The sequence below is a fragment of the Ranitomeya imitator genome, chromosome 10 (genome assembly GCF_032444005.1).
Source record: "Ranitomeya imitator isolate aRanImi1 chromosome 10, aRanImi1.pri, whole genome shotgun sequence".
Lineage (NCBI taxonomy): Eukaryota > Metazoa > Chordata > Amphibia > Anura > Dendrobatidae > Ranitomeya > Ranitomeya imitator.
In genome coordinates this window covers 136,290,291-136,316,691 of record NC_091291.1, presented here as the reverse complement: position 1 = coordinate 136,316,691, position 26,401 = coordinate 136,290,291, and the positions used below count along the sequence as shown (strand labels likewise).

Sequence of the window (26,401 nt, the reverse complement as noted above, 5' to 3'; positions counted from 1 at the left end):
TTCAATTTGCAAATAAATAATTTTCTACAAATAGAATTTCCACTACGCAAACAGCTAAATTTGAAATTTGCTTGATTCGCTCATCTCTAAGTACCATAGAAAATAGATAAAAGAAGCTATTGAGTCTATGTAGAATGGTTATACATACGCATACGAAACATGGACGATAAAGATTCATGACAGAAGAAGAATCGACAACTACGAAATGTGGTGCTGGAGAAGGATGTTATCAATACCATGGAATGCAAGAAGAACAAACTAATCAATTTTGGAAAACATCAAGCCAAACATGTCAATGGAAGCAAGGTTCACCAAGCTATAATTTGCCTACTGTGAACACATCATACAAAGAGAGCAATCACTGGAGAAGAACAATATGGATGGAAGAATAGAAGGAACAAGGCAAAGAGAAAGATCAGCATCACGATGGCTTGATACTTTCAAGATAACAGCGGAGAAGATCCTGGTTGGCCTGTGTAGCCTTGCACAAGATCCATCTCACCACAAAGCATTCATCCATCAAGTCACCATGGCTTGAGATTAAGCTGAAGGCCATTAAATAAAACAGGAATGGTTATTATTGATGAACATAACATCCCTTTTAGAATTTATACCTTGGAGGTCTCTAATTTTCAAATTCATGATCCAGTAGGTTTTCCGGGTAAAAAGGAAATATTTATATAAAAGTTAATTGGAACAAGATGCTCATTAAAAGCAGATATCTGTCAAAAATCAAATTGATCTGATTTGATTTTTGTTTTTGCTTGCTCATAAATAATATTTTTCAAAACTTAGAGGAAGTAAGTGTGAAAAGTTTTGTCTTAGTAAAGGACACAAATAGGAACATCGGACATCTGTCTTCTTATAATGACTTTATTGTGTGCATTTATAGTATTAAAGATCCAAGTCCTTGGTGGAAGACATGACTGTGAATGGATATTCTTCAGTATTTCCCCCAGGGTCACATTGTCTATTTTATAATAAATAAAGAACAATTATATTTTTATACATTTGAATCATGCACTAGGCGCAAATTAAGGATTTTTATAGGATTTAAGCTCTACATAAAACATTTGACATGGCAACTCATTTTGTGTCATAGACCTACATCTCTTTGTGAGCTGCAATGAATATCATGCCCTTATAATCATTGTGGTCATTCATAACTGTTCTCTTTTTCACCTCACAGCGGTCAATGATCAAACCTTCTTCAACTAGAGCTTTCCTGGCAAAATCCTCATCATAACTAAAAGCATGGAACTTATGTTTCCCAATTGTGTAAAATGTCATCTCTAAGCTACCGAATATTATAATGTGTCCTCCAGGTTTCAGCAACTTTAAGAGCTTCCTGAGATATCTGATGTAATCATCTTTCTCTTTGCAGATCATATCCAGAAGCCAAGCACTGATGATACAATCGGCTGGTGGTAAGACGATCGGATCTATTATATTTTCTTTCTCAAGGTCACATTTCACAATATGTTGAAGGGCTAATCGCACTTTTCCTTCTTTGTCCTGGAACTGATCACTAAAATAAATGAGAAAAATTGTGAAAATTATAGTCCCCAGTCAATACTGAATAAGACGGATTTATCGCTCAGTGGTTAGTGCTGGATCATTGACTTCCAGTTAGGAAAATACTTGAATCCTACAAGTCTATTATATATTTATTTGAATATAATTGTTTCGTTCCCTTCAAATGCTTAAATCTGTAGGACTCCATTCACTTATATGAGGCCATATATAGTGTCTTATCGTTCTCTGTTAATGTATTATACGCTGGCAAAAATGTTTACAAAATAGAAAAGTGCAGAAAATAGCGTTTTCCTGTACAGAGAGCCACTGCAAAAAAAAGTATACCATTAAATGGTCTGTGAAGGATGAGGGAGACTCCATTTTGGATTTATTAATTCTGGCCCCATAGATTATCCAGAGATCTCCTTTGCACAGCAGGGTTGTGGCCCCCACCCTTGGGACAAGTATCCAATTTACAAGAGAACAGAACTTCGCGATTTGGCCAGAGAATTAGAGGCCATGTGTTAATGAAGACAAGGAGGAGCAGAGCTGAGACCCCCAGTGGTCTTTTGTGCAAGGCGGTCAGCATTAATTATCTATCAATAGAAACTCTAGACCAAGCGTCACCAACATCTAGAGATGAATTATGAAAGTACCATGCATCTCAGGGTTAAAGGTACCTTCACACTGAGCAACTTTCCAACTAGAACGACAACAATCCGTGAAGTTGCAGCGTCCTGGATAGCGATCTCGGTGTGTTTGACACGCAACAGCGATCAGGATCCCGCTGTGCCATCGCTGGTCGTAGCTAGAAGTCCAGAACTTTATTTGGTCGTCAGGTCGGCGTGATTCGTCATGTTTGACAGCAAAAGCAACGATGCCAGCAGTTTTTTTACATGGAGCTAACAACCAGCGAGAACGATAAGTACGTCACTGGATCGCTCCTGCATCGTTCTGGTGTTGCCGTGTTTGACGTCTCTATAGCGACCTAAACAGCGATGCTGCAGCGATCGGCTCGTTGTCTATATCACTGCAGCATCGCTTAATGTGACGGTACCTTAAGTCCCATATGCCACCAGATCCCTGAGAGACCTCCGCACACACCCCTGCATCTCATATTTCTCTAGCTGTCCCAGATACCGAGCTATCGAGAACCTCTTAGTCGACCTAAGTTTGCACTCTCCGTATCGGTCCAGACCCAACGAACCCATTGAGATGTCAGTCGTCCCGTTTGGACCCCCCTTGGAAGTTATGACCCATCCTTGATATTGGGAATTATTTCAGCTAGGAGGTCAAGGGAGGAGGATTCAGTCCAACTCAGAAGGGAGGTGGCAAATATGGGAGGGGGCAAGCTAGGGGTTAAGACCTAGCTGCGCACCTTTTGCCTTTGTCATTGTTATGCCATAGAAGCCGCATCACGTCACGCGTTGAGATTTAGAGACTGTATATGGTTTATAGTATCTAGTTCCCTAAAGGGTACACAGCTGTCCCCATACACAACAGTCCTAACTTATGCGTCCCGACATGCGGGGAAAGAAAATATGTTTTGAATTTATAATCAGCTTGTTACCTGAATGTCTTATTTGTCCGATACATGTGCCACTGCCAAAGTCGCGGACCTCACGCCCCGACGCGCGCGTTTCACTGCCCTGCTTCTTCGGGGGCGTCTCTAATGTTTAGAAACAATCTAAAATAGTACTTTGTTGATATTTGGTAATGATCTTGTCCTTTCCATGTGCCTCTTTATGGCAGCAAATAAATAATGAAAATATAGATTTTTAGTAAACTTTAGATTGACGTGGCAGATGTTATACCACCATTTAGTGGCAAATTTTGATATTTCATGAAAAGCACTGATATGCACTAAGCACTTTGTTCTGGCAGTAAATAAATAATGAAAATTTAGATTTTCCATAAATTTAAATTGATGTGGTAGATATTATAGCACTATTCAGTTGTAAATTCTGATATTTCATGAAATGGACTGATAAGCACTGAGCACTTTATCCCCAACCAAATTTTTGCTACATTTTATATCTGCCATTTTTAACAAGTTTGAGTAAATTAATCTGCTAAATTTTATGCCATCTGTGGACCTCTGTTTTTCCAGTGACCTTTTTAGAAAAATCTGTTTGTAATACTTTATGTGATAAATTAATAAAAGCTAATATAGTTTCAAAATAAATAATGGGTTGTGATCACTTCTTAAAGATTTCTTGAGCCCTATCTAATGATTATGGTGCTCAAGAAATAAGGTTTTGTCAGTTAGTATTCAAAGAAGTGTTGCCCGAACTTTATGGGCCTTTTTGATATTTAGTGGACTTTTTTTGTTTTTGATCTGGCTGTAATATCTGTATATTATTCTGTATATATTTGTAGTATCTTGTGCACCTTTTGGCAATTAAAATATCAAATAATTTTGGGCTGCTCTTTTATCTCGAAACCTGATTTCCCACATCCAGGAGTCTGGCTAGTACTTTCACGCTACCTGGGGTTGGTTTCTGACCCAATATAAGCTTGATAACGGACCGGGCTAATATTTAACCAGGAATTCGTGGCAGCATGCCATTCTGGTGTTATTGGGGGAGCATGGTACTGACAGATGGGAGGTTTATACATATATTCCCGGCCTGGGACTGGTGATATACCACCCTCACTGCAGAATTCCTCTGTTAGGGTTGGCGGACTGTACTAAATTAAATAAATAATAAAGTGCAAGCTCAACCCGGGGTCCACTGTGCAGAGATGTAAAACTGCTGCTAGTGAGCAATGGCGGAACTAAACAGAGAGCAAAACACCTTGAACACACAGTGTTAATCACCACACTGTGTGAACAGGACCAAGAGTACTCAGCTCAGTTACTTCACAGAGTTTTACTGCTAAAAGTAAATAAGGTACTAAACCCTGTTAAACGTCACAGGGAAAATATGCTGAGTCCAGGAAAATAACTCATATGATGCTAGGTGCAAGACTCTGATGCTGTCCCAGAGAAGTATAGCCTGAGGGTTGGACTTGCTCTGCAACTCAACCGTGCTAACTGCACACGTGAAGGAGACAGATGCTAATCCAAGGGGAGTTACCAGTCCTAACCCTACCTGCTTGCGTAAGCACTCTCTGAGGAAGAAACGTACAGCAAAAGGGTTGAACTTGCTCTGCAACCACATGAAGAAGACAGACGCTAAGCCAAGGGTACACCGCACACAACGAACAAGAGTGATACTAGTGCACCCATGTGTGCTGATGAGAGCCTTTTAAACCCTAGGCTGCACCCCAAACACTCATGCCCAGCCGGCCGTGTCATCGCCCACGAGCCAATCCAGAGCTGCCACATCACCAGAGCAGATAACATCTGAGCACCAATGAAAAGATGCCACAACCTGGACATGCTCTGTAAGGTGATTTCTGGACTTAGACTCAAGAGCGGAAGGCTGCACCTGACTACTAGTTACAATAGACTTAGCTGAAGAGCCAGCAATAACCAGAGATATATCAGCAGCCTAAGCAAGACGCTGGGACCGATATCTGTGCTGAGCAGCAATCCCAATGGCGGGACCAGAATGGGATACCACAGCACCAGACAATGCTTGGGATTTATCCCGGGCAGCAGGAGAATCCCGGCACCTAGCAGTCCCAATAACCAGTACATGACAGGGCAGCCTGGTTGCGATTGTAAAATAAGGTAGACAAAAGATACACAAAATTACACTAAGACCGCAGTCATAGCATTTGTTATAGGAATAGTACGCCAACTAGCACTATGGAAAATACTATGTACACTCCAGTATATTTAGACTTATGTAAAAATGTTATGCTTACATGTATTGCACTTGCTCCAGATTTCCCATTAAAAATTAGCTATGGTTCAATATGTAAAAAAATTTAGCTGTGGCTCGCACAAGTTTCCTACACATGGAGCTGAGGATGAAACATCCAAATAAACTCCGTTCGATGAAGGACTAAGTATTGCTAATTACATGCGGGCTTAATCGTTGTTTGGCAATGTCAATTGCCGCCCTGAAATGTCTTTAAGCAAGGACTTATTATTCCCACGTCTGCTAAAATAGGTCCATTTTGAAATATCTAATATGAATATAATAATATTGCACACTCCGGCGAATTCAGTATGCAGGTAAACTTGAATAACCCAGTGTCACGCGACTTCATGATGGTTGTAAGGAAAACTGAATGTATCAACTCCTACTCATTTTGGAAGCAAACGGCTAGCTCCATGATGCCTGATGACAGAGGCCGTTTGCTTCACACCACACCAAACATTTTTTACATATTGAACCATGGTGAATTTTGTAGGGAAATCTGGGGCAAGTGCAATACATGTAAGGATGAAAGATTTTACATAAATCTAAATAAATGGGAGTGCACACATCACCTCAAGTGGTCCTTTTCATAAATTCCCATAGCACTAATTGGTGTACTATTATTGCAATACATTTTCTTTTTTGCAAACTGTGGAATTGGCTATTCAATCAGCAGCTGGGGAAATTAAGGATATTTAGTGCCAGGGTACGCTCATTATTATTACACAGTCATCTCTTTTGTACTGTAGAAACAATGGCAGTGGAATTCCCCCAATTTATGGACAAATGCTTAACCAGTTTCCTTCTACGTCAGCATGAAGTTTTGTGGCATGGTTCCAATCAAATGCTCCTGTACGTTCGTCCACCCATCTTTTCAGCTCCATGATGCATTGGTCTCTCATCTTCAGCACTATGATGTGCTTGAAAAAGTCACAAGCTGCAAAAAGATGATGAACCATGGAACCAGGACTGAGGTCAATCAAAATATCGCCTTGTACATGACCTGCAAAGAAAATTCAAATATTGAAATATTTATACACTGAGATGAAAAGGTCACAATATCAGTTACGAATATCTAAATATACTACTTTTACTGTAAACTACAGGTGGATTAAACATTTATTTATTTTTTTATGTCTTGTCGTATTCATTGACCTTTTTGCAACAAACTCTTCAAGTTGGAGACAGGGCTGTGGAGTCGGTGAGTCAAACCTCCGACTCATTAATTTCCATGACACCTACTCCGACTCCCTCACACATGGCTTATGTTTAAGTTTAAGTGATAAATTTACTGTAGTAAAATGGTAACATCAAGCTTTTAATCATTATTACGAAACAATAATCAAGCCTTGTAGATAGAATATAAAATATATTTATTGGAATACAACTTTAGAACAATAAACTTTTGCATATTTACAATTTATTATACACTATGCAGTACGTGGAAAAAAACAGTTTTCAACAAAAACGTACTGTGCAGTCTACGAATTTGTTCTGCGAAATAGTATCGCCTCCACCAGATCCTCCTTCATAGATGACCTCAAATCTGACCTAATTATTTTAAGGCTTGAGTACGACCTCTCTACACTAACTTGGGTTGGTGGCAAAGCAGTAACAACATGGGCAACATCTCTAACAATTTCAGGGTATAAAGGAATTGCCTCGTGCACAGTCAGTTTTGATGAACGATTGGACTGTTTTACTTGTTTGACAGCAAGTGAAAAATTATGCTTAAATATGGTCAATCGGTTTTTTATGGGAGTGGAATCTTTTTCCCTGTGGCAACACTTTGACTGCTCCATGTCGTCCAAATACTTTTCGAAATCAAACTCCTCATCTGATGAGGATGAAGAAACGGCAGCAGCAGCACTGGCAGGACTCGAGTCCTCTTGCTCTTTGCCATCCTGTAGCCCACTCACCCTAACTGCTACCTCAATCAGAGCTTCTTTTCCTTTAGGAAGCTGTTGATCATCCAGCAATATATGATGACTCGGGCCCACATAAACAACTACCAGAAGAATTTCATTTTAATAGCTGTGTCTCGCTCCATTTCATTGAAGCAGCAATGCCATCTGCAATTAAACCTCCTCTTTGGGACAGGCAAAATAACAAGTTCTTCCACTCTTTATAAAAATGCCAGGAGTTAAAGCCACTGCTTGTAACTTTTTAGGCACTGTAAATAGGTGATGAAGCAATTCCTTTATATTCAGCCACCTGTGTCTGTTGACCTTCATGTAGTGTTACCTGAGGGTTGGCCATATCTACAAGGAAGGGTTTCAGCTCAAGCAGTCGATCAATCATTAAATAGGTGCTGCCCAAACGAGTGGCTTGATCCACAATTGCCCCTTTTCCAGCACGTCTCTTCCAGATGGAATCAATTTTAGGGGTTCTGGCAGCAATAACCAACTTCCTCACTTTGCTATTCAGAGTTCCAGCATGTCCATCTTGTAGTCTATCTCTTATTGCCAGCTGCAGCCTGTGCACAACACAGTGCTTGTGATGAATAGGAATGAGTTGTGAAGCAGGTTCAACAAAATCTTCAAATTGTTAAGAGACAGTTGTAGCCCCTGGGTAGCTCCATTAGTTCTCGTCAGAAAGAAAGACGGCACAATAAGGATGTGTGTAGATTATAGGCAGATAAACCGCATTACACACAAGGATGCATACACTTTGCCTAGAATAGAAGAATCATTAGCTGTTTTAAAATCTGCTAACTACTTCTCTACCTTGGATATTACCAGTGGGTACAGGCAGGTTCCCGTAGCAGAGGCGGACAAAGAAAACACGGCCTTCCCCACACCGATGGGTCTCTGTGAATTCAACTACATGCCATTCGGACTGTGCAATGCCCAGGAACGTTTCAGAGGATGATGGAGTGCTGTCTTGGACGCAAGAACTTTGAAACCGTCTTGCTGTATCTGGACGATGTCATTGTCTTCTCCAAGACTTATGAGGACCATCTGGAGCACTTGGTTGAGGTGTTAGAAGCCCCGTCCAACTTTGGCCTAAAGGTAAAACCATCCAAATGCTATCTGTTAAAGCCTAAAGTGCAGTACCTGGGCCATGTAGTGAGTGCCGAAGGAGTGGCCCCAGACCCTGACAAGGTCACTGTGATCAGAGACTGGCCGAAGCCCAGCAACCTCCATGAAGTTCGGCAGTTCCTCGGGTTGGTAGGCTACTACAGGAGAATTATCAAAGACTTCACCAAGAAAGCCGCGCCACTACAAGACCTGTTAGTGGGCCAACCCAAGAAAACCAAGGGTAAGAATACCCCATTTGACTGGGACAACGGACTGGAAAGATCCTTCACTCATTTGAAGTTGGCTCTGATGGGGGATGAGGTATTGGCTTATCCTGAATATGACCAACCATTTGTGCTGTACACGGATGCCAGCAACATGGGACTAGAAGCCGGGCTGTCCCAGGTCCAGAAAGGCAAAGAGAGGGTAATTGCCTATGCCAGCAGGAAGCTTCATCCCACTGAAAGGAACCCTGAAAACTACAGTTCCTTAAAGCTGGAGTTCCTCGCCATCGTCTGGGCAGTGACGGAGAGGTTCAAGCACTACCTAGCCTTAGCAAAATTCACTGTCTTCACGGATAACAATGCACTGACACACTTGGACACAGTAAAACTTGGTGCCCTGGAGCAACGGCGGATGGCCCGGTTGTCCAACTATGATTTCACCATCAAGTACCGCGCAGGAAACAGGAATGCGAATGCTGATGCACTGTCCAGAATGCCCAACTTGCCAGAGATGGTAGAGGATTCCGAAGCACTCGAAGAAATAGAATTGCCAGCTTTCCATCGCCCCAAGGCAACTCAGTATTCTCATCATGTGAGGAACCGGCACAGAGACAAGCCAGAAGCCACGCTGAATCCCTTGCCCCACCATGGATGGGCAGAGACCCAGGACAGTGACCCCGCGGTCCGTCGGGCGAAAGAACTCCTGACGCAGGCAGGTTCATACCCTGGCCCAGATGATCCCCAAGAGTTGCAACAACTGTGGATGGAGAAAGGCAAACTATTTATCTACGATGGTAAGCTGTGTCGAAGAAGCATCGACCCACGCACTTATGAGTTGGTTTGGCAGATAGTGGTCCCAAGACAAGATGCGCCAATGGTTCTGGAAGCGTACCATGATGGAGCAGGACACTTCAGATGGAGGAAGTTGGAGAGTCTACTTCATGGAAGGTTCTACTTGATTGGTATGAGAAAAACCATCGAAAAAAGTGGTGCCAAGAGTGTGGCCTGTGTAGCTTATGCAGAAAGGACCGTGACAGTCAGAGGGCTCCTTTACAGCCCATAGTTACCAAACAACCACTTGAATTGGTCACGCTAGATCATGTGAAGCTAACACCAAGCCGATCCGGCTATGTCTATGCTCTGACCATTGTAGACCACTACTCCAGATTCCTGGTAGTTGTACCCGTCAAGGATTTGACGGCAAGAACAGCAGCCAAGGCCTTTCAACGGTACTTTTGCAGACCACACGGATATCCAGGGAAGGTCCTTACTGATCAAGGTCCAGCCTTTGAGGCGGAAGTGTTTCAGGAGTTCTGCAACCTGTATGGATGCAAAAAGATCAGAACAATTCCGTATCACCCGCAAACCAACGGAATGTGTGAGAAGATGAACCAAGTAGTGATTGACCTACTGAAAACCTGACTTATACAGGAAAAGAACTTATGGCCAGAAAAGTTGCCAGACTTGGTAGATTTGTACAACCACATTCCAGTGAGTTCCACCAACTGTACTCCAGCATACCTGATGAGAGGAAGATCCAGCAAACTACCTGTTAATCTGGACATGGGAGTCCTAACCCCAGAAAATCCATCATCTGATGCAGATTGGGATACAGAAAGGCAGCAAAAGTACCATCAAGTACAGGAATGTGTAGAAAGAAGTCTATCTCAAGCCAGACAAAAACAAGACAGAGACTACAACCAACGTGCTCCTGCAATTCCCTTGTCACCAGGTGAGCAAGTGTTAAAACGTAAAAGAAGAATGAACGAACTTGATGATCAGTGGGAAGCAGAAGCATATACCATCTTACCGTCCAACTTTGACAATACTAAAGTCTGTCTCATCAGCAAAGATGGAGGAGAAACTTCGACGGCAGTATCCAGAGGCCATCTCAAGAAATGCCCTGACAAATTGAGGGACAGAGAAACAGACCCAGGAACATCTCCATCTATGGAAGAGAAGATGATACACACTGTTCTTGGAGATTTTCCCCAGTCTTGGACTCAAATAAATCAGGCCATTGTGATACCAGTCTTGACTTTTCCTCAGCTGGAAACACCAGAACATAATGCGACTCAGAACCATCCAGAACCTGAGGAGACTCCGCACCAACAGGTTCAAGCAGCGATTGTCACCCCAGCAGTGGAACCAGAGACTCCACCCTCTGCTATTGGTGAACCTGTCAGACCTATGCTGAATTTAAGGAGACGCAGACTCTTGCCCAGTTTACCTACACAATGCAGGCCTACAGAGAGTACGCACACTAGTGGGTCCATTCCAGTAACAGCGGGCATGTCAGATCAGGAACTACGCAGGTTTCCACATAGTACCAAAGGCCAAATTCCAGCCAGGTACAAAGATTAAAAGTGTTAACAATTGCTGTTACATGTTTGAATTGCATATCTTTGTTACAGGTTTAAAAATGGACATTGCGGTAAAGGACAATGCTTACCCAAAGACTTTCATTGTAAATAGTTTGGCATCTCCAAGGTGCACCCTGTTTCTGCCCACATTACTACGTGGGTAGAGCCTTTCTTTGCATCATCTGACTAAAGACAATGCAGATGCACTTTTACAAACTGGTTGTTTGCAACATTCAAGTGTCCTCACCTCCCATAAAGGGAAGCACAGTTAAAATAACTTGTTTTATAGCATTTCAAAAATTTGCATGTCTTTTTGCTAATGTATTGTTGTTTTCTTTTCCCAGTTCCGGAGTACTGGATTTAGCGGGGGGAGGGGGATGGGGGATGGGGGGGAGGTGCAGCGCCCCAGGGTCCTGGTCATTGCAGTAATGTCGTTCTTTCACCAGGGGGAGTGATGTTACGTCTGAAGGCAATAAAGGAGACCTCTTTGTCAGGTAATACAATGCATGCAACATTTTCACACTCCAGACCAGAAGGGGAGCTCTAAGCCTGTTTAAGGTGAACTCCCCTATAAGAACATCCTGATCTGGAAGGAAAAGGGTCAGTTCCTGTCAGGAAGACAGAGGAAGAGGAGCTCTGTGGCATGAAGTGCTGCAGCTCCTGAAAGAAGATACTAAAGTGAACATATTGCAGAGAGTGTGCAGGAAAGCAGAGCACAGGGGAGGAATATCAGAGGGAGACCAGCCAGGAGTAGGCTGCTTCCTTCTGAGCCGCAGAAATCCAGTAGCCAGAATTCAGAGGGAGTAAGGATCTCTACGTTTTACTTCAGAGACTGGCAGGACAGCTAATTCCACATTACCTGTCAGTACCTATACACAGGTATACTCTTGAGACCTGACTGCAACACAGTATTAGCCCAAACTATTTGGATTAGGAAATGGGGCCTGGTGCCCTCACCCCAATATTAGCCCAAATGATTTGGATTAGGAAATGTAACCTCCTGAGTCCTGACTGCAACACAACATTAGCTCAAACGATTTGGATTAGGAAATGAGGCCTCTTGAGTTCTGACTGCAACATGGTATTAGCCCATATGATTTGGATTAAGAAATGTGGACTCCTGCCTGCACAATACTAATAGCACAAACTAGTCTGATGCTGAAAGGTCGATTTTAAACAGGACATGATCCTATCTAACTATAAGACAAATTGCAGCAGCAGGAGCAGAAGAAGCCTCTCTGCGCTGTTACACTGACAAAATGATGCCATGTCTGATTTTTATATGGAGAGGGACATGTGACTTTGGTGGCCAATGACAGAAGCCCTTGTAGACATATGTTGTGGATGGTTTCTGTTTCCTGATTGGCTGCAGGAATGTAAACACATTAAGTTAATTCAAAAAGGAAGGAAAAAACACTCCTCCGCCTATACACACCCATCCCTCATACAACATGTCCTTCCTGCACATCATACAGCACCACTATCCTATCCAAAGTCCCAACAAAAGCATTTACCCAACTGTGCCTGAATTTTGCCGACTTTGAGATAAAAAGCTTGGGAATCGGAGCATGAATTCAAATGAGCTACATTCGCGCCAAATTTGAGATTGGCGAACGTTTTCCAAACAAGTTCACTCATCTTTAGATTTATACTTTTTTTATTGTTTTATTTTACAGTTTTCTAGTGCACTATTACTTTTTTGTGAGGGTCTCAAAGTCTCATTAATAGTATTCATCGAGGGACACAATGGACATTATTACTGCATGTGTGGGGGGCTCAGGTAACGTTACAACTGTATGCGCATGAACTAAGGAGATTATTACAGTATGTGGAGGTGCATTACTATTAAAAATCTACTAAAAATCCATCACTAAGACAGTGTTTACATGCAACATAAATGTTGCATTTTTGTCTGCTGCTTTTTATCTCCACATTTTCTGTAGATGTCTTTACTAAACTACATAATAACAATCTTCTCTGATTATTATTGTATTTCTTTTGTGCTGCAATATTTTGTGCCTTTTCCCATTTATTTGTTGACCTTTTGTGCAGAAATGACACAGAATTTTTAATACTTTTTCATAGTACATAAAAGTTTTGATTTTGCACTTAAAAACACAACTGTTGTTGCATTTTATGCAATTTACTGCACTGAACTATCCAAGCAAAGTAGATATGAGCTCATGAAAACTCATACCCACTGTTCATCTAAAGACACTGTTCAACTTTTCCGTTTTGATGTTTTTTATTTTTAGACTTATATGGGGAGCCAGAAAAGAAAAAAAAAAACATTTTTAAAGTGCAGAATCAAAACTATAAAAAAGACATTAAAAAGCTGCTTCAAATCTGCACCAAAAATGCATCACAAAATGGGAAATTCATAAAAAATGCAGCAAAGATATAACAACCAGAAGATTGTTATCGCATAGTTTGGTGTGGACATCTGTATAAAACATGCAGTGATAAAGCAGCAAAAAAAGCAGCTCTTGCACGACGTGCAAACACAACTTTACAGACATGTTTTGCAAAATGGCACTTAAAAATACAGCTTGTCTCTCAAAAAAGCAAGACCTACTATAGTGAAGCTTACATGAAAATATACAGTGGGGCAAAAAAGTATTTAGTCAGTCAGCAATAGTGCAAGTTCCACCACTTAAAAAGATGAGAGGCGTCTGTAATTTACATCATAGGTAGACCTCAACTATGGGAGGCAAACTGAGAAAAAAAAATCCAGAAAATCACATTGTCTGTTTTTTTATCATTTTATTTGCATATTATGGTGGAAAATAAGTATTTGGTCAGAAACAAACAATCAAGATTTCTGGCTCTCACAGACCTGTAACTTCTTCTTTAATAGTCTCCTCTTTCCTCCACTCATTACCTGTAGTAATGGCACCTGTTTAAACTTGTTATCAGTATAAAAAGACACCTGTGCACACCCTCAAACAGTCTGACTCCAAACTCCACTATGGTGAAGACCAAAGAGCTGTCAAAGGACACCAGAAACAAAATTGTAGCCCTGCACCAGGCTGGGAAGACTGAATCTGCAATAGCCAACCAGCTTGGAGTGAAGAAATCAACAGTGGGAGCAATAATTAGAAAATGGAAGACATACAAGACCACTGATAATCTCCCTCGATCTGGGGCTCCACGCAAAATCCCACCCAGTGGGGTCAGAATGATCACAAGAACGGTGAGCAAAAATCCCAGAACCACGCGGGGGGACCTAGTGAATGAACTGCAGAGAGCTGGGACCAATGTAACAAGGCCTACCATAAGTAACACACTACGCCACCATGGACTCAGATCCTGCAGTGCCAGACGTGTCCCACTGCTTAAGCCAGTACATGTCCGGGCCCGTCTGAAGTTTGCTAGAGAGCATTTGGATGATCCAGAGGAGTATTGGGAGAATGTCCTATGGTCTGATGAAACCAAACTGGAACTGTTTGGTAGAAACACAACTTGTCGTGTTTGGAGGAAAAAGAATACTGAGTTGCATCCATCAAACACCATACCTACTGTAAAGCATGGTGGTGGAAACATCATGCTTTGGGGCTGTTTCTCTGCAAAGGGGCCAGGACGACTGATCCGGGTACATGAAAGAATGAATGGGGCCATGTATCGTGAGATTTTGAGAGCAAACCTCCTTCCATCAGCAAGGGCATTGAAGATGAAACGTGGCTGGGTCTTTCAACATGACAATGATCCAAAGCACACCACCTGGGCAACGAAGGAGTGGCTTCGTAAGAAGCATTTCAAGGTCCTGGAGTGGCCTAGCCAGTCTCCAGATCTCAACCCTATAGAAAACCCTTGGAGGGAGTTGAAAGTCCGTGTTGCCAAGTGAAAAGCCAAAAACATCACTGCTCTAGAGGAGATCTGCATGGAGGAATGGGCCAACATACCAACAACAGTGTGTGGCAACCTTGTGAAGACTTACAGAAAACGTTTGACCTCTGTCATTGCCAACAAAGGATATATTACAAAGCATTGAGATGAAATTTTGTTTCTGACCAAATACTTATTTTCCACCATAATATGCAAATAAAATGATAAAAAAAACAGACTGTGATTTTCTGGATTTTTTTTCTCAGTTTGTCTCCCATAGTTGAGGTCTACCTATGATGTAAATTACAGACGCCTCTCATCTTTTTAAGTCGTGGAACTTGCACTATTGCTGACTGACTAAATACTTTTTTGCCCCACTGTATGTCTGCTACAAATACAGTGACATGTAAAAGTTTGGGCATCCCTGGTCAAAATTACTGCTATTGTGAACAGTTAAGTAAGTTTAAGATAAAGAGATCTCTAACAGGCCTAAAGTTAAAGATGACAAATTTATTTTGTATTTCACGCAAAAATAATACAAATTTTCAACTTTCACATTTTAAAAATTCTTTTAATTCTTGGATGAGGGATTTTCATCCATTCTTCCTTGGAAAATTGTTCCAATTCTGTGAGATTCCCACGTCATTTTGCATCCTCTGCTATTCTGAGGTCTAGAAACAGATTTTCAATGATGTTCAGATCAGGGGACTGTGAGGGCCATTATAAAACCTTCAGCTTGTGCCTTTTGAGGTAGTCTATTGTGAATTTTGTTTAGGATCATTATCCATTTGTAGAAGTCATCCTCTTTTCAACTTTAGCTTTTTAATAGATGGTGTTATGTATTATGTTTCATGGCTCTGTTGTCAGATATCCCGTGGCTAGGGGTTCCTTTTTTATACCAAAAGCTAGGGTCACCCTAGCTGTCCCTGCGTCCCCAGATTACTTCTAATGGTGGAGATGCCGGACGTCCACAAATGAGGGTTGTGCTCACTGCCCAACACCATGCTGGATGCTTGGCATTTTCCACAAGAACAACAGGATTGGCAAATTCGCCACTGGTGCCCTGTGCTCTTCACAGATGAAAGCAGGTTCACATTGAGCACATGTGACAGATGTGACAGAGTCTGGAGATGCTGTGGAGAGCGATCTGCGGCCTGCAACATCCTTCAGCATGACCAGTTTGGCAGTGGGTCAGTAATGGTGTGGGGTGTGCTTTTCTTTGGAGTGCTGCACAGCCCTCATTGTGCATGCCAGAGGTAACCTTACTGCCATTAGGTACCGAGATGAGTTCCTTAGACCCCTTGTGAGACCAAATGCTGGTGTGGTTGGCCCTGGGTTCCTCCTAATGCAGGACAATGCCACACCTCAGGTGGCTGGAGTGTGTCAGCAGTTCCTGCAAGATGAAGGCATTGAAGCTATGGACTGGCCAACCCGTTCCCCAGACCTGAATCTGATTGAACACATGTGGGACATCATGTCTTGCACCATTCACCAACGTCACGTTGCACCACAGACTGTCCAGGAATTGGCAGATGCTTTAGCCCAGGTCTGGGAGATCCCTCAAGAGACTATCCGCCGCCTCATCAGGAGCATGCCAAGGCATTGTAGGGAGATCATACAGGCACGTGGAGGCCACACACACTACTGAGCATCATTTCCTTGTCTTGAGGCATTTCCACTGAAGTTGGATCAGCCTGTAACTTCATTTTCCACTTTGATTTTGAGCATCATTCCAACTCCAGACTTCTGTGGGATGTTAGTTGTAATTTACGTTGATCATGATTAAGGGAGCTTAGTCTAAGAAACGCGTTGAGATTCACACCCATATGGTTTGTGTTGAAGTTTGTATCCTCTATGCTACAAGTTTGTGAATAAAGAAATGTTATCTTCATGGATTTGGTGGAGTTGGACATTTTTCTATTTTTGGACTTTACACATTTGGACACAATGGGTCCGTGCTCCCGAAGTTCACCTAATGCATCATGGGTGAGCTGGTTTATTTCTCTTTATCTCTGAATGACCCAATGTTGTCCCAAATGCCTAATGATGATAAATATAATCCACCTGTGTGTAATCAAGTCTTCATATAAATGCATCTGCTCTGTGATAGTCTCAGGGTTCTGTTTGAAGCACAGAGAGCATCATGAAGACCAAGGAACACAACAGGCAGGGCCGTGATACTGTTGTGGAGAAGTTTAAAGCCAGATTTGGATACAAAATGATTTCCAAAACTTTAAACATCCCAAGGAGCACTGTGCAAGCAATCATATTGAAATGGAAGGAGTATCATACCACTGCAAATCTACAAAGGCCCGACCGTCCCTCTAAATTTTCACCTCAAACAAGGAAAAGACTGATCAGAGATGCAGCCAAGAGGCCCATGATTTGGGGTGAGCTGTACCGCAGAATGAAAGCAAAAGGGCCAACAAGTGCTAAGCATCTCTGGGAACTCTTTCAAGATTGTTTGAAAACCATTTCCAGTGACTACTTCTTGAAGCTCATCAAGAGAATGCCAAGAGTGTGCAAAGCAGTCATCAAAGCAAAAGGTGGCTACTTTGAAGAACCTTGATTATAAAACATATTTTCAGTTGCTTCACACTTTTTTGTTAAGTATATACTGTAATTCCACATGTGTTAATTCATAGTTTTGATGCCTTCAGTGTGAATTTACAATTTTCATAGTCATGAAAATACAGAAAAATCTTTAAATGAGAAGGTGTGTCCAAACTTTTGATCTGTACTGTATATGAGAGGGCAGTGGCCAACACTTAACAGCTAAGACCATTTCATATGAAGTAAAGTAATTATAATCAGCGCAGGAGAAATCAAACACGAGGTCTACCAGTAAACCAGGTACCAGGTACCAGGTCTAGCAGTAAACCACAAACATTATGTTTGCATTAAGAATTTGCTAAAATTTCATTGAATCCATTCTTCCCTCTACCCATGCCATTGGCTGCAACACAACCCCAAAGCATGATTGATCCAACACCTATGCTTAATTGTTGACAAGATGCTCCTTCCTGAAATGTTGTGCCCTTTTTTCTTCACATATTCTTTTGATTATTGTGGCCAAAGAGTTCTATTTTAACCTCATCGGTCCACAGGACTTGTTTCCAAAATGCATCAGGCTTGTTTGGCTGTTCTTTTGCACACTTCTGATGATGAATTTTATGGTGAGTGTGCAGGAGAGGTTTTCTTCTAATGACTCTTCCATAAAGACTATATTTGTTCAGATGTCTCTGAACCATAGAACAATGTACCACAATTCCAGAATCTGCTAAATGTTTCTGAAGCTCTTTTTCAGTCAATCAGCGGTTCTGATTTGCCTCTCTTGCAATCCAATGAGCAGCTGTACCTGAAATTTTGGTTGGTCTTCCACACCTTTTCTTGACCTCCATTGTTTCTGCTAACTGCCATTTCTTAATTACATTTTGAATTGAGGAAATGGCGATTTGAAAATGCTTTGCTGTCTTCTTATAGCCTTCTCCTGCTTTGTGGGGTTCCACCATTTTCATTTTCAGAGTGCTAGGCAGCTTCTTGGAACAACCCACGGCTGCTGTAACCCTAATGGAATAATGGACTGAAACCTTGGTCAAAGTTATATGAGCACACAAATCTTAAAGGGTGCCCAAACTGTTGCATCAGCCAATTTTCCTTTTTTGTAAGTTTTAAAATGAAAATAAATAAATAATTAAATAAATATATATATCCTAGATGGTGGCCCGATTCTAACGCATCGGGTATTCTAGAATATGCATGTCCTCGTAGTATATTGCCCAGTCACATAGTATATTGCCCAGCCACATACTATATTGCCCAGCCACGTACTATATTGCCCAGTCACGTAGCATATTGGCCAGCCACGTAGTATATTGCCCAGCCACGTAGAATATTGCCCAGTCACGTAGTATATTGCCCAGCCACGTAGTATATTGCCCAGTCACGTAGTATATTGGCCAGCCACGTAGTATATTGCCCAGCCACGTACAATATTGCCCAGCCACATAGAATATTGCCCAGCCACGTAGTATATTGCCCAGCCACGTAGTTTATTGCCCAGTTACGTAGTATATTGCACAGCCACGTAGTATATTGCCCAGTCACGTAGTATATTGCCCTGTCAGGTAGTATATTGCCCAGTCACGTAGTATACTGCCCAGCCACGTAGTATATTGCCCAGCCACGTAGTATATTGCCCATCCATGTAGTATATTGCACAGCCCACGTAGTATATTGCACAGAGCCATGTAGAATATTGCTCAGCCACATATAATATTGCCCAGCCACGTAGAATATTGCCCAGCCACTTAGTTTATTGCCCAGCCACGTAGTATATTGCCCAGTCACGTAGTATATTGCACAGTCACGTAGTATATTGCACAGCCACGTAATATACAGCACAGAACCACGTATTATATTTCCCAGCCACGTAGTATATTGCCCAGCCACGTAGTATATTGCCCAGCAACGTAGTATATTGCCCAGTCACATAGTATATTGCCCAGTCAGGTAGTATATTGCCCAGTCACGTAGTATATTGCACAGCCACGTAATATACAGCACAGAGCCACGTAGTATATTGCCCAGCAACGTAGTATATTGCACAGCGACGTAGTATATTGCACAGCGACGTAGTATACAGCACAGAGCCACGTAGTATATTGCCCAGTCACGTAGTATACAGCACAGACACGTAGTATATTGCCCAGCCAGGTAGTATATTGCCCAGTCACATATGTAACAGGTTAAAAATAAAAAAAGAAACATACTCACCATCCGAAGAGCCCGTTGTAGTTCCGGCGCTTGTGTGTGGAGTCCGGTCCCAGGATTGGTATGAGCGCAGGACCTTCCATGACGTCTCGGTCACATGACCGTGACGTCATGGAAGGTCCTTCTCCCATAGCATCTTTGGAAGCGGAACCTGCCGCTTGCAGTGCCGAGGAGAGGACACGATGGCGGAAGGTGAGAATAAGGTTTTTTTTTTAATTATTATTATTTTTAACATTAGATCGTTTTACTATTGATGCTGCATACGCAGCATCAATAGTAAAAAGTTTAGGACACACAGGGTTAATAGAAGCGGTAACAGAGTGCGTTACCCACGGCATAACGCGGTCCGTTACTGCCGGCATTAACCCTGTGTTATCGGTGACGGAGGGGAGTATGCGGGCAACAGGCACTGACTGCGGGGAGTAAGGAGCGGCCATTTTCTTCCGGACTGTGCCCGTCGCTGATTGGTCGTGGCAGCCATGAGAGGCAGCTGCTGAGACCAATCAGCAAATGAATAACCGTGACAGAAGGACAGACAGACAGACGGAAGTGACCCTTAGACGATTATATAGTATATATATATATATATATATATATTGTAGCGTGGCTAAAGGATGTCTAATCGATGGGAGATATGTGTCTTATAGATGGCTTGTTGCTGTGATGTAACCATGGCTACCTATATGTGTTTCAGGACCTGTGGTGATGTCACAACCACATGTCTGGTCATGTGATGGGTTCTGGGTGTGGTTAGACATATAAAAGAAAGCCTAATGCTTAACACAGGTAGGTATGTGTGGAGGTGAAACCCACCTGAGTGTGTTACGGCTTCAGGACTGAGCCGGATGAACTGGACACTTGTTTTTCTTTACCTGAACCAAAGGCTATTTGTTTTCTGTTGTTTGCCACATGGTTTATGAAGCAATAAACCCAGTGAACTTTAAAGGCACACGTCTCCTGAGTGTCAGCCGTCGCAGCTGAGTGAGTGAAATCCCTACAATTGGTGGAGAATGCGGGCAGCGTTCCCAGCGGAGACGTGAGTTTATTTTGAATGTCCTGGGTCAAGGCTGTTGCAAGCCAGCAAGCATTGCCGGAGAAAATGGAGGACCTGCTGAAACAATTGGTCCAGATGCAGTCACAGCAGGAGAAAAGGCAGCAAGAGACCAACAGGCTGTTGATGCAGCAGATACAACAGAGCCAGCAGGAGCAACGGCAGCAGATGCAACAAAGCCAGCAGGAGCAACGGCAGCAGTTACAACAGAGCCAGCATCAGATGCAGCAGAGCCAGCAGGAGCATCAGCAGCAGATGCAGCTTCTGGCAACTGCCATCCAGGGAAAGGCGAGCGCCTCAACCCCAGGTTTGGCTGATGACACCCACGTCCGGAAAACGGTAAGACGCGCATTGCAGAAAATGACTCCCGGGGATGATGTTGAGGCCTTCCTGACGGTGTTTGAGAGGGTCGCTGAGAGGGAAAAACTTCCGCCAGAGCAGTGGGCAGAGGTACTTGCGCCATACCTGACGGGAGAACCCCAGAAGGCGTACTATGATTTGACCTTGCAGGATGCCAAACAGTATCACAAATTGAAAGCCGAGATTCTCGCACGTTTGGGGGTGACACTGACTGTCAGGGCACAGCGAGTTCACTCCTGGGGCTATCACCGGGACAAACCACCTCGTTCCCAAATGTTTGATCTGTTGCACCTGGTCCAGAAATGGCTGCAGCCAGAGTCCTCTGCGCCTGCACAGATGGTAGAACGGGTGATGATGGATCGGTTTGTCCATTCCCTCCCGAGGCCTATACAGTCTTGGGTTGCCCAGGGTGATCCCCAGAATGCCGACGAGCTGATCGGACTGGTTGAGAGATACCAAGGGTTGGAAGGCTCCTTCGGGAGGCAGCCCATGCCATACTGGGGATCCCAGAAGGCAGCTGAGTCCCAAAAAGGGGTGGTGCGTCCAAGGTCACAAAGGGCGGGGGAGGTGGTGCCCAAGGTCCCCACGGGTGATATTATTTGTTGGAGGTGCCACAAGCCAGGACATATAGCTGCCCGTTGTTCCCAAACCACTGAGCAGATGGACTGCAGCATGGGACGCCGTTGTTCATACTATGCGTATCCAGCTTGCAGTGTGAACTCTCCGCCCAACGAGGGACCTCAAGCATGTCCCGTGAAGGTGAACGGTCAAGCAGTAACGGCACTGTTAGACTCGGGGATCCTAGTGACCCTGGTGAGGGCCACTTTTCCTCTCCACCTGCTCCCGGGAAAGAAGGTCGGAGTGCGGTGCATACATGGTGATGCAAAGGACTACCCTGTGGCCAGTGTGAACATTGAAACGACATGTGGCACGGAGTCCCACATAGTCGGCGTCGTTCAGGACTTGTTGCACCCTATAATTATTGGCCGGGATTTCTGTTTGTTTTGGGATTTGTGGGGGAAAGGTTCTGAGCTCCCTAGCAAGAGTAGGGAACCAGTGAACCCGGGAAGGGTGGTGCCACACCCAGAGTCAGACAGGTTTCCTTTTTGTGTCCTGGCTGGAGATGAGGAGGAAGTGTCCCCTGCATCTGACATTCTGGAGTTAGAGGTATCCGGTGAAAATTTTGGGACTGCCCAACATAGGGACCCCACTCTGAGGGAAGCCTTTAATAATGTCACAGTTATTGACGGGGTGGTACAGGAGCCGGGGGCAGACACAAGATTTCCCCATTTTCTAATGAGCAGGGAGTTGTTGTACCGGGTCACGAAAATAAGGGAGGAGTTGGTAGAGCAGTTGGTAGTGTCGGGTCCATATAGACGGAAGGTGTTGGACATGGCCCATTCACACATCTTGGGTGGACACCTAGGGGTGGAAAAAACGCAGGAACGGGTTGTGCAGAGGTTCTATTGGCCTGGGTGCCACCGGGAAATAGTGAACTATTGCAGGTCCTGCCCTACATGTCAGCTAACTGCTCCCACTCCTCATTTCCGGAACCCCCTTGTGCCACTGCCCATTATTGAGGTGCCATTCGAGAGAATTGCCATGGACTTGGTCGGTCCCTTAGTTAAATCAGCCCGGGGCCATCAGTATATATTAGTCATCCTGGACTATGCCACACGCTATCCTGAAGCAATTCCCTTGAGAAATTCTTCTTCAAAGAGTATAGCTCGCGAGTTGGTCCATGTCTTTTCCCGGACAGGTCTGCCGAAGGAGATCCTGACTGACCAGGGGACTCCTTTCATGAGCAAGGTGATGAGGGAACTATGCAAAGCCCTGAAAATCTCCCAGTTGAGGACCTCGGTGTACCATCCCCAGTCAGATGGCCTTGTTGAGAGATTTAACAAGACACTGAAGAGCATGCTGAGAAAAGCTATAGAGAAAGACGGTAGAGACTGGGATTGTCTCTTACCCTATTTGATGTTTTCCATTCGTGAAGTTCCACAGGCCTCCACAGGTTTCTCACCGTTTGAGCTTCTGTATGGCCGACATCCACGAGGACTCCTGGATATAGGCAAGGAAACCTGGGAAGCCGAAGTCACGCCCCACAGAAGCGTCATTGAGCATGTGGCCCTGATGCAGCAGAGGATTGCAAAGGTGATGCCTATCGTGAAAGAACACCTTCTCCAAGCACAAGAAGCTCAGGCCAGGGTCTACAACCGGTCTGCAAAAGTGAGGCAATTCAATCCGGGAGACCGAGTTCTTGTGTTAGTTCCGACAGTGGAAAGCAAGTTCTTGGCCAAATGGCAAGGGCCATATGAGGTTGTCGAGAAACTTGGTGAAGTAAACTATAAAATTCACCAACCAGGAAGACGGAAACCATTCCAAGTATACCATGTCAACCTTATCAAGCCGTGGCAAGATAGAGAGCCGACAGTAACTCCATCGTTGTTAAGCAACCCAGAAGATGAGGTTGGAGCGGTTACTATAGCGGAGACGCTATCGGAGTCCCAGAAACAGCAATGCCAGGAGTTACTCCAGAAAAACAGGGACCTGTTTTCCGAGTTGCCTGGGTACACGAAGGTCATAGAGCATGAGGTCCTGACAGAGCCCCATGTGCGCGTGAACGTGAAGCCCTATAGAATTCCTGAGGCCCGTCGAGAAATAGTCTCCAAGGAAGTGGAGCGTATGTTGAAGCTTGGAGTCATTGAGGAATCCAAGAGCGGTTGGTCGAGCCCAATTGTCCTGGTCCCAAAACCTGATGGGGAGTGGAGATTTTGCAACGACTATAGGAAGTTGAATGAGGTCTCCAAGTTCGACGCATATTCCATGCCCCGAGTTGATGAGCTCATCGAAAGGCTTGGGCCCGCCAGGTACATAACCACCTTGGATTTGACGAAGGGGTATTGGCAGATCCCCATGGCACAGGAAGCCAAGGAGAAGACGGCGTTTTCTACACCAGATGGATGCTTCCAGTATGTCCGGATGCCATTTGGCCTACAGGGAGCTCTGGCCACCTTCCAAAGGGCTATGGATAGAGTCCTTGCACCCCACAAGGCATACGCTGCTGCGTACCTAGATGATATCGTCATCTTTAGCCCGGACTGGGAGAGTCATCTGGAGAAAGTCCAAGCGGTGTTTGATGCTATAAGAGAGGCCGGATTTACAATAAACCTGAAGAAGTGTGCATTGGGTAAAGAAGAAGCTAAGTACCTTGGATACATAGTGGGTCATGGAGAAATAAAACCCCAAATCAGTAAAGTGGAGGCAATTCAAACATGGCCAAAACCAGTTTCCAAGAAGCAAGTTAAAGCCTTCCTGGGAATCGTGGGATATTACAGGAGGTTCATCCCAAACTTCGCCACAATGGCGGCGCCTCTGACTGACCTGCTAAAAGGAACAAAATCAGTAATGGTTAAGTGGTCCGAAGAAACAGATTCAGCCTTCCAAGAAATGAAAGAGGCTTTATGTAAGCAACCCGTTCTGATGGCCCCAAACTTCAAGAAAGAGTTTATTCTTCAGACAGATGCCTCAGATGTTGGGGTGGGAGCAGTCCTTTCCCAAGAACTACATGGAGAGGAGCATCCTGTTCTCTATCTGAGTAGGAAGCTGTCCTCGTCTGAAAAGAACTACTCAGTCGTTGAAAAGGAGTGCTTGGCCATAAAATGGGAAGTCGACACATTACGGTACTATATGCTGGGACGTAAATTTAGACTGATATCCGACCATGCCCCACTTAGGTGGATGAGGGAAACGAAGGGTAGAAATGCTAGGGTCACCCGTTGGTTCTTAGCCCTGCAGGACTTCTGTTTCCATGTGGAACATAGGGCCGGAAAGCTGCACGGTAATGCTGATGCCCTGTCAAGAATCCCTTGTCTAGTGGGAGAAAGTGCCAAGCCCCACGGCTTTAGGCAGAGGGGGGAGGTATGTAGCGTGGCTAAAGGATGTCTAATCGATGGGAGATATGTGTCTTATAGATGGCTTGTTGCTGTGATGTAACCATGGCTACCTATATGTGTTTCAGGACCTGTGGTGATGTCACAACCACATGTCTGGTCATGTGATGGGTTCTGGGTGTGGTTAGACATATAAAAGAAAGCCTAATGCTTAACACAGGTAGGTATGTGTGGAGGTGAAACCCTCCTGAGTGTGTTACGGCTTCAGGACTGAGCCGGATGAACTGGACACTTGTTTTTCTTTACCTGAACCAAAGGCTATTTGTTTTCTGTTGTTTGCCACATGGTTTATGAAGCAATAAACCCAGTGAACTTTAAAGGAACACGTCTCCTGAGTGTCAGCCGTCGCAGCTGAGTGAGTGAAATCCCTACAATATATATATATATATCCTAAAATACAAAGGAAATGTGTCAATTTTTAACTTTAGGCTTTTAAGAAGTCATTTAATCTTCAACTTGCTTAACTGTTCGCAATAGCAGTAATTTTAACGAGGGGTGCCAAGACTTTCCCAGACTTTTACATGCCACTATATAAACAAATTATCAAAGAATAAATCAAAAGCTCCCAAATGCCCCAGATGCAGAGTAACAGTCCCAAATTTTGGTCTACTTCTTGCTCTCCCAGGTGGTCTGTTGAATGTCTTTTGCTGCCACCATACCCCCTGATATATTTTCCTATAACGGTAGAAAGAAATGGTATATGGGTCTGTATAGGGGTTTGGTTAGGAGTGCGCCAAAAATTTGCCACAGTGTACATATTTTGTCCCTCTTTCTCTTCTGTGAAAGTTGGGAGGCATGATGCTGTTGCACTCATTCATACCAATAAGTTATAAATGAACACAATGCAAAAAATATCTTCAGAAATTGACCTGAAGTTTGGAGACTTTAACATTGTATTTTACCTTTTGCAATGCATGGTAAATTAGTATCAAAATCCACATTGAATGTGGATTTTCTATTGATCTGCAGAAAAATCTGCATTTGTAAATGTGAGAGTATCCTTAGAGCAGATTTAAAAGTAATTGCACCAACAAATGAAATCTTTGTTTAACTGTTTATTATCCTCAACTTATTTTCCAGGAATCTGAAAATTGCAGAGGAAAACAGTTACACTACTAACTCCTGAAATCTGATATTATTCGGAATTATGGAATAATCAAACCCTGCGTTGCTCTTCTTCCCTCGCTTGAGATGAGTCGGGCACAGTACTTTCCAACTTAGATCCCACAAACCATTAAAAATCAAATTTGCCTTATTTGTATTTAGTTGAAACCATCTAAACAGAACAATTAGGATACTTACCCTCTGTAAAACTTTTCAGAAGATTTTCAATTGGAAATATCAAGGAATCCTCTACAGAGATCATATCAGGGTTATCTGACAAATAACTCTCCAAATGTTGTCTGGAATCAAAGCCATCTTCATGGTAGCGCTTATGGGTGCTGGAATCCATCGTCTAATCTATCACAGGCAGGGTAACTTTTTCTACTCCGCTGCTCAAG

At 43.5% G+C, this 26,401-nt stretch overlaps 1 protein-coding gene across 1 annotated transcript; it reads right to left on the bottom strand.

Moving 5' to 3' along the window:
* Window positions 1-857: 857 nt before the first annotated feature.
* Window positions 858-26,401, bottom strand: LOC138651927 (nicotinamide N-methyltransferase-like). Its single transcript, XM_069742546.1, has 3 exons — window positions 26,202-26,401; window positions 6,126-6,333; window positions 858-1,528 (listed from the first exon to the last, which is right to left on the bottom strand). Exons 1-3 carry the CDS (start codon window positions 26,350-26,352, stop codon window positions 1,105-1,107), a joined length of 783 nt encoding a protein of 260 aa, XP_069598647.1. The 5' UTR covers window positions 26,353-26,401; the 3' UTR covers window positions 858-1,104.

Excerpts from the sequence above, each read along its gene's own strand:
- LOC138651927 (XM_069742546.1), bottom strand. The coding sequence starts at position 26,352 with ATGGATTCCAGCACCCATAAGCGCTACCATGAAGATGGCTTTGATTCC. Across the intron at positions 6,334-26,201 it reads TCTGAAAAGTTTTACAGAGG|GTCATGTACAAGGCGATATT; the intron begins GTAAGTATCCTA and ends TTTTCTTTGCAG. Across the intron at positions 1,529-6,125 it reads GCTGACGTAGAAGGAAACTG|TGATCAGTTCCAGGACAAAG; the intron begins GTTAAGCATTTG and ends CATTTATTTTAG.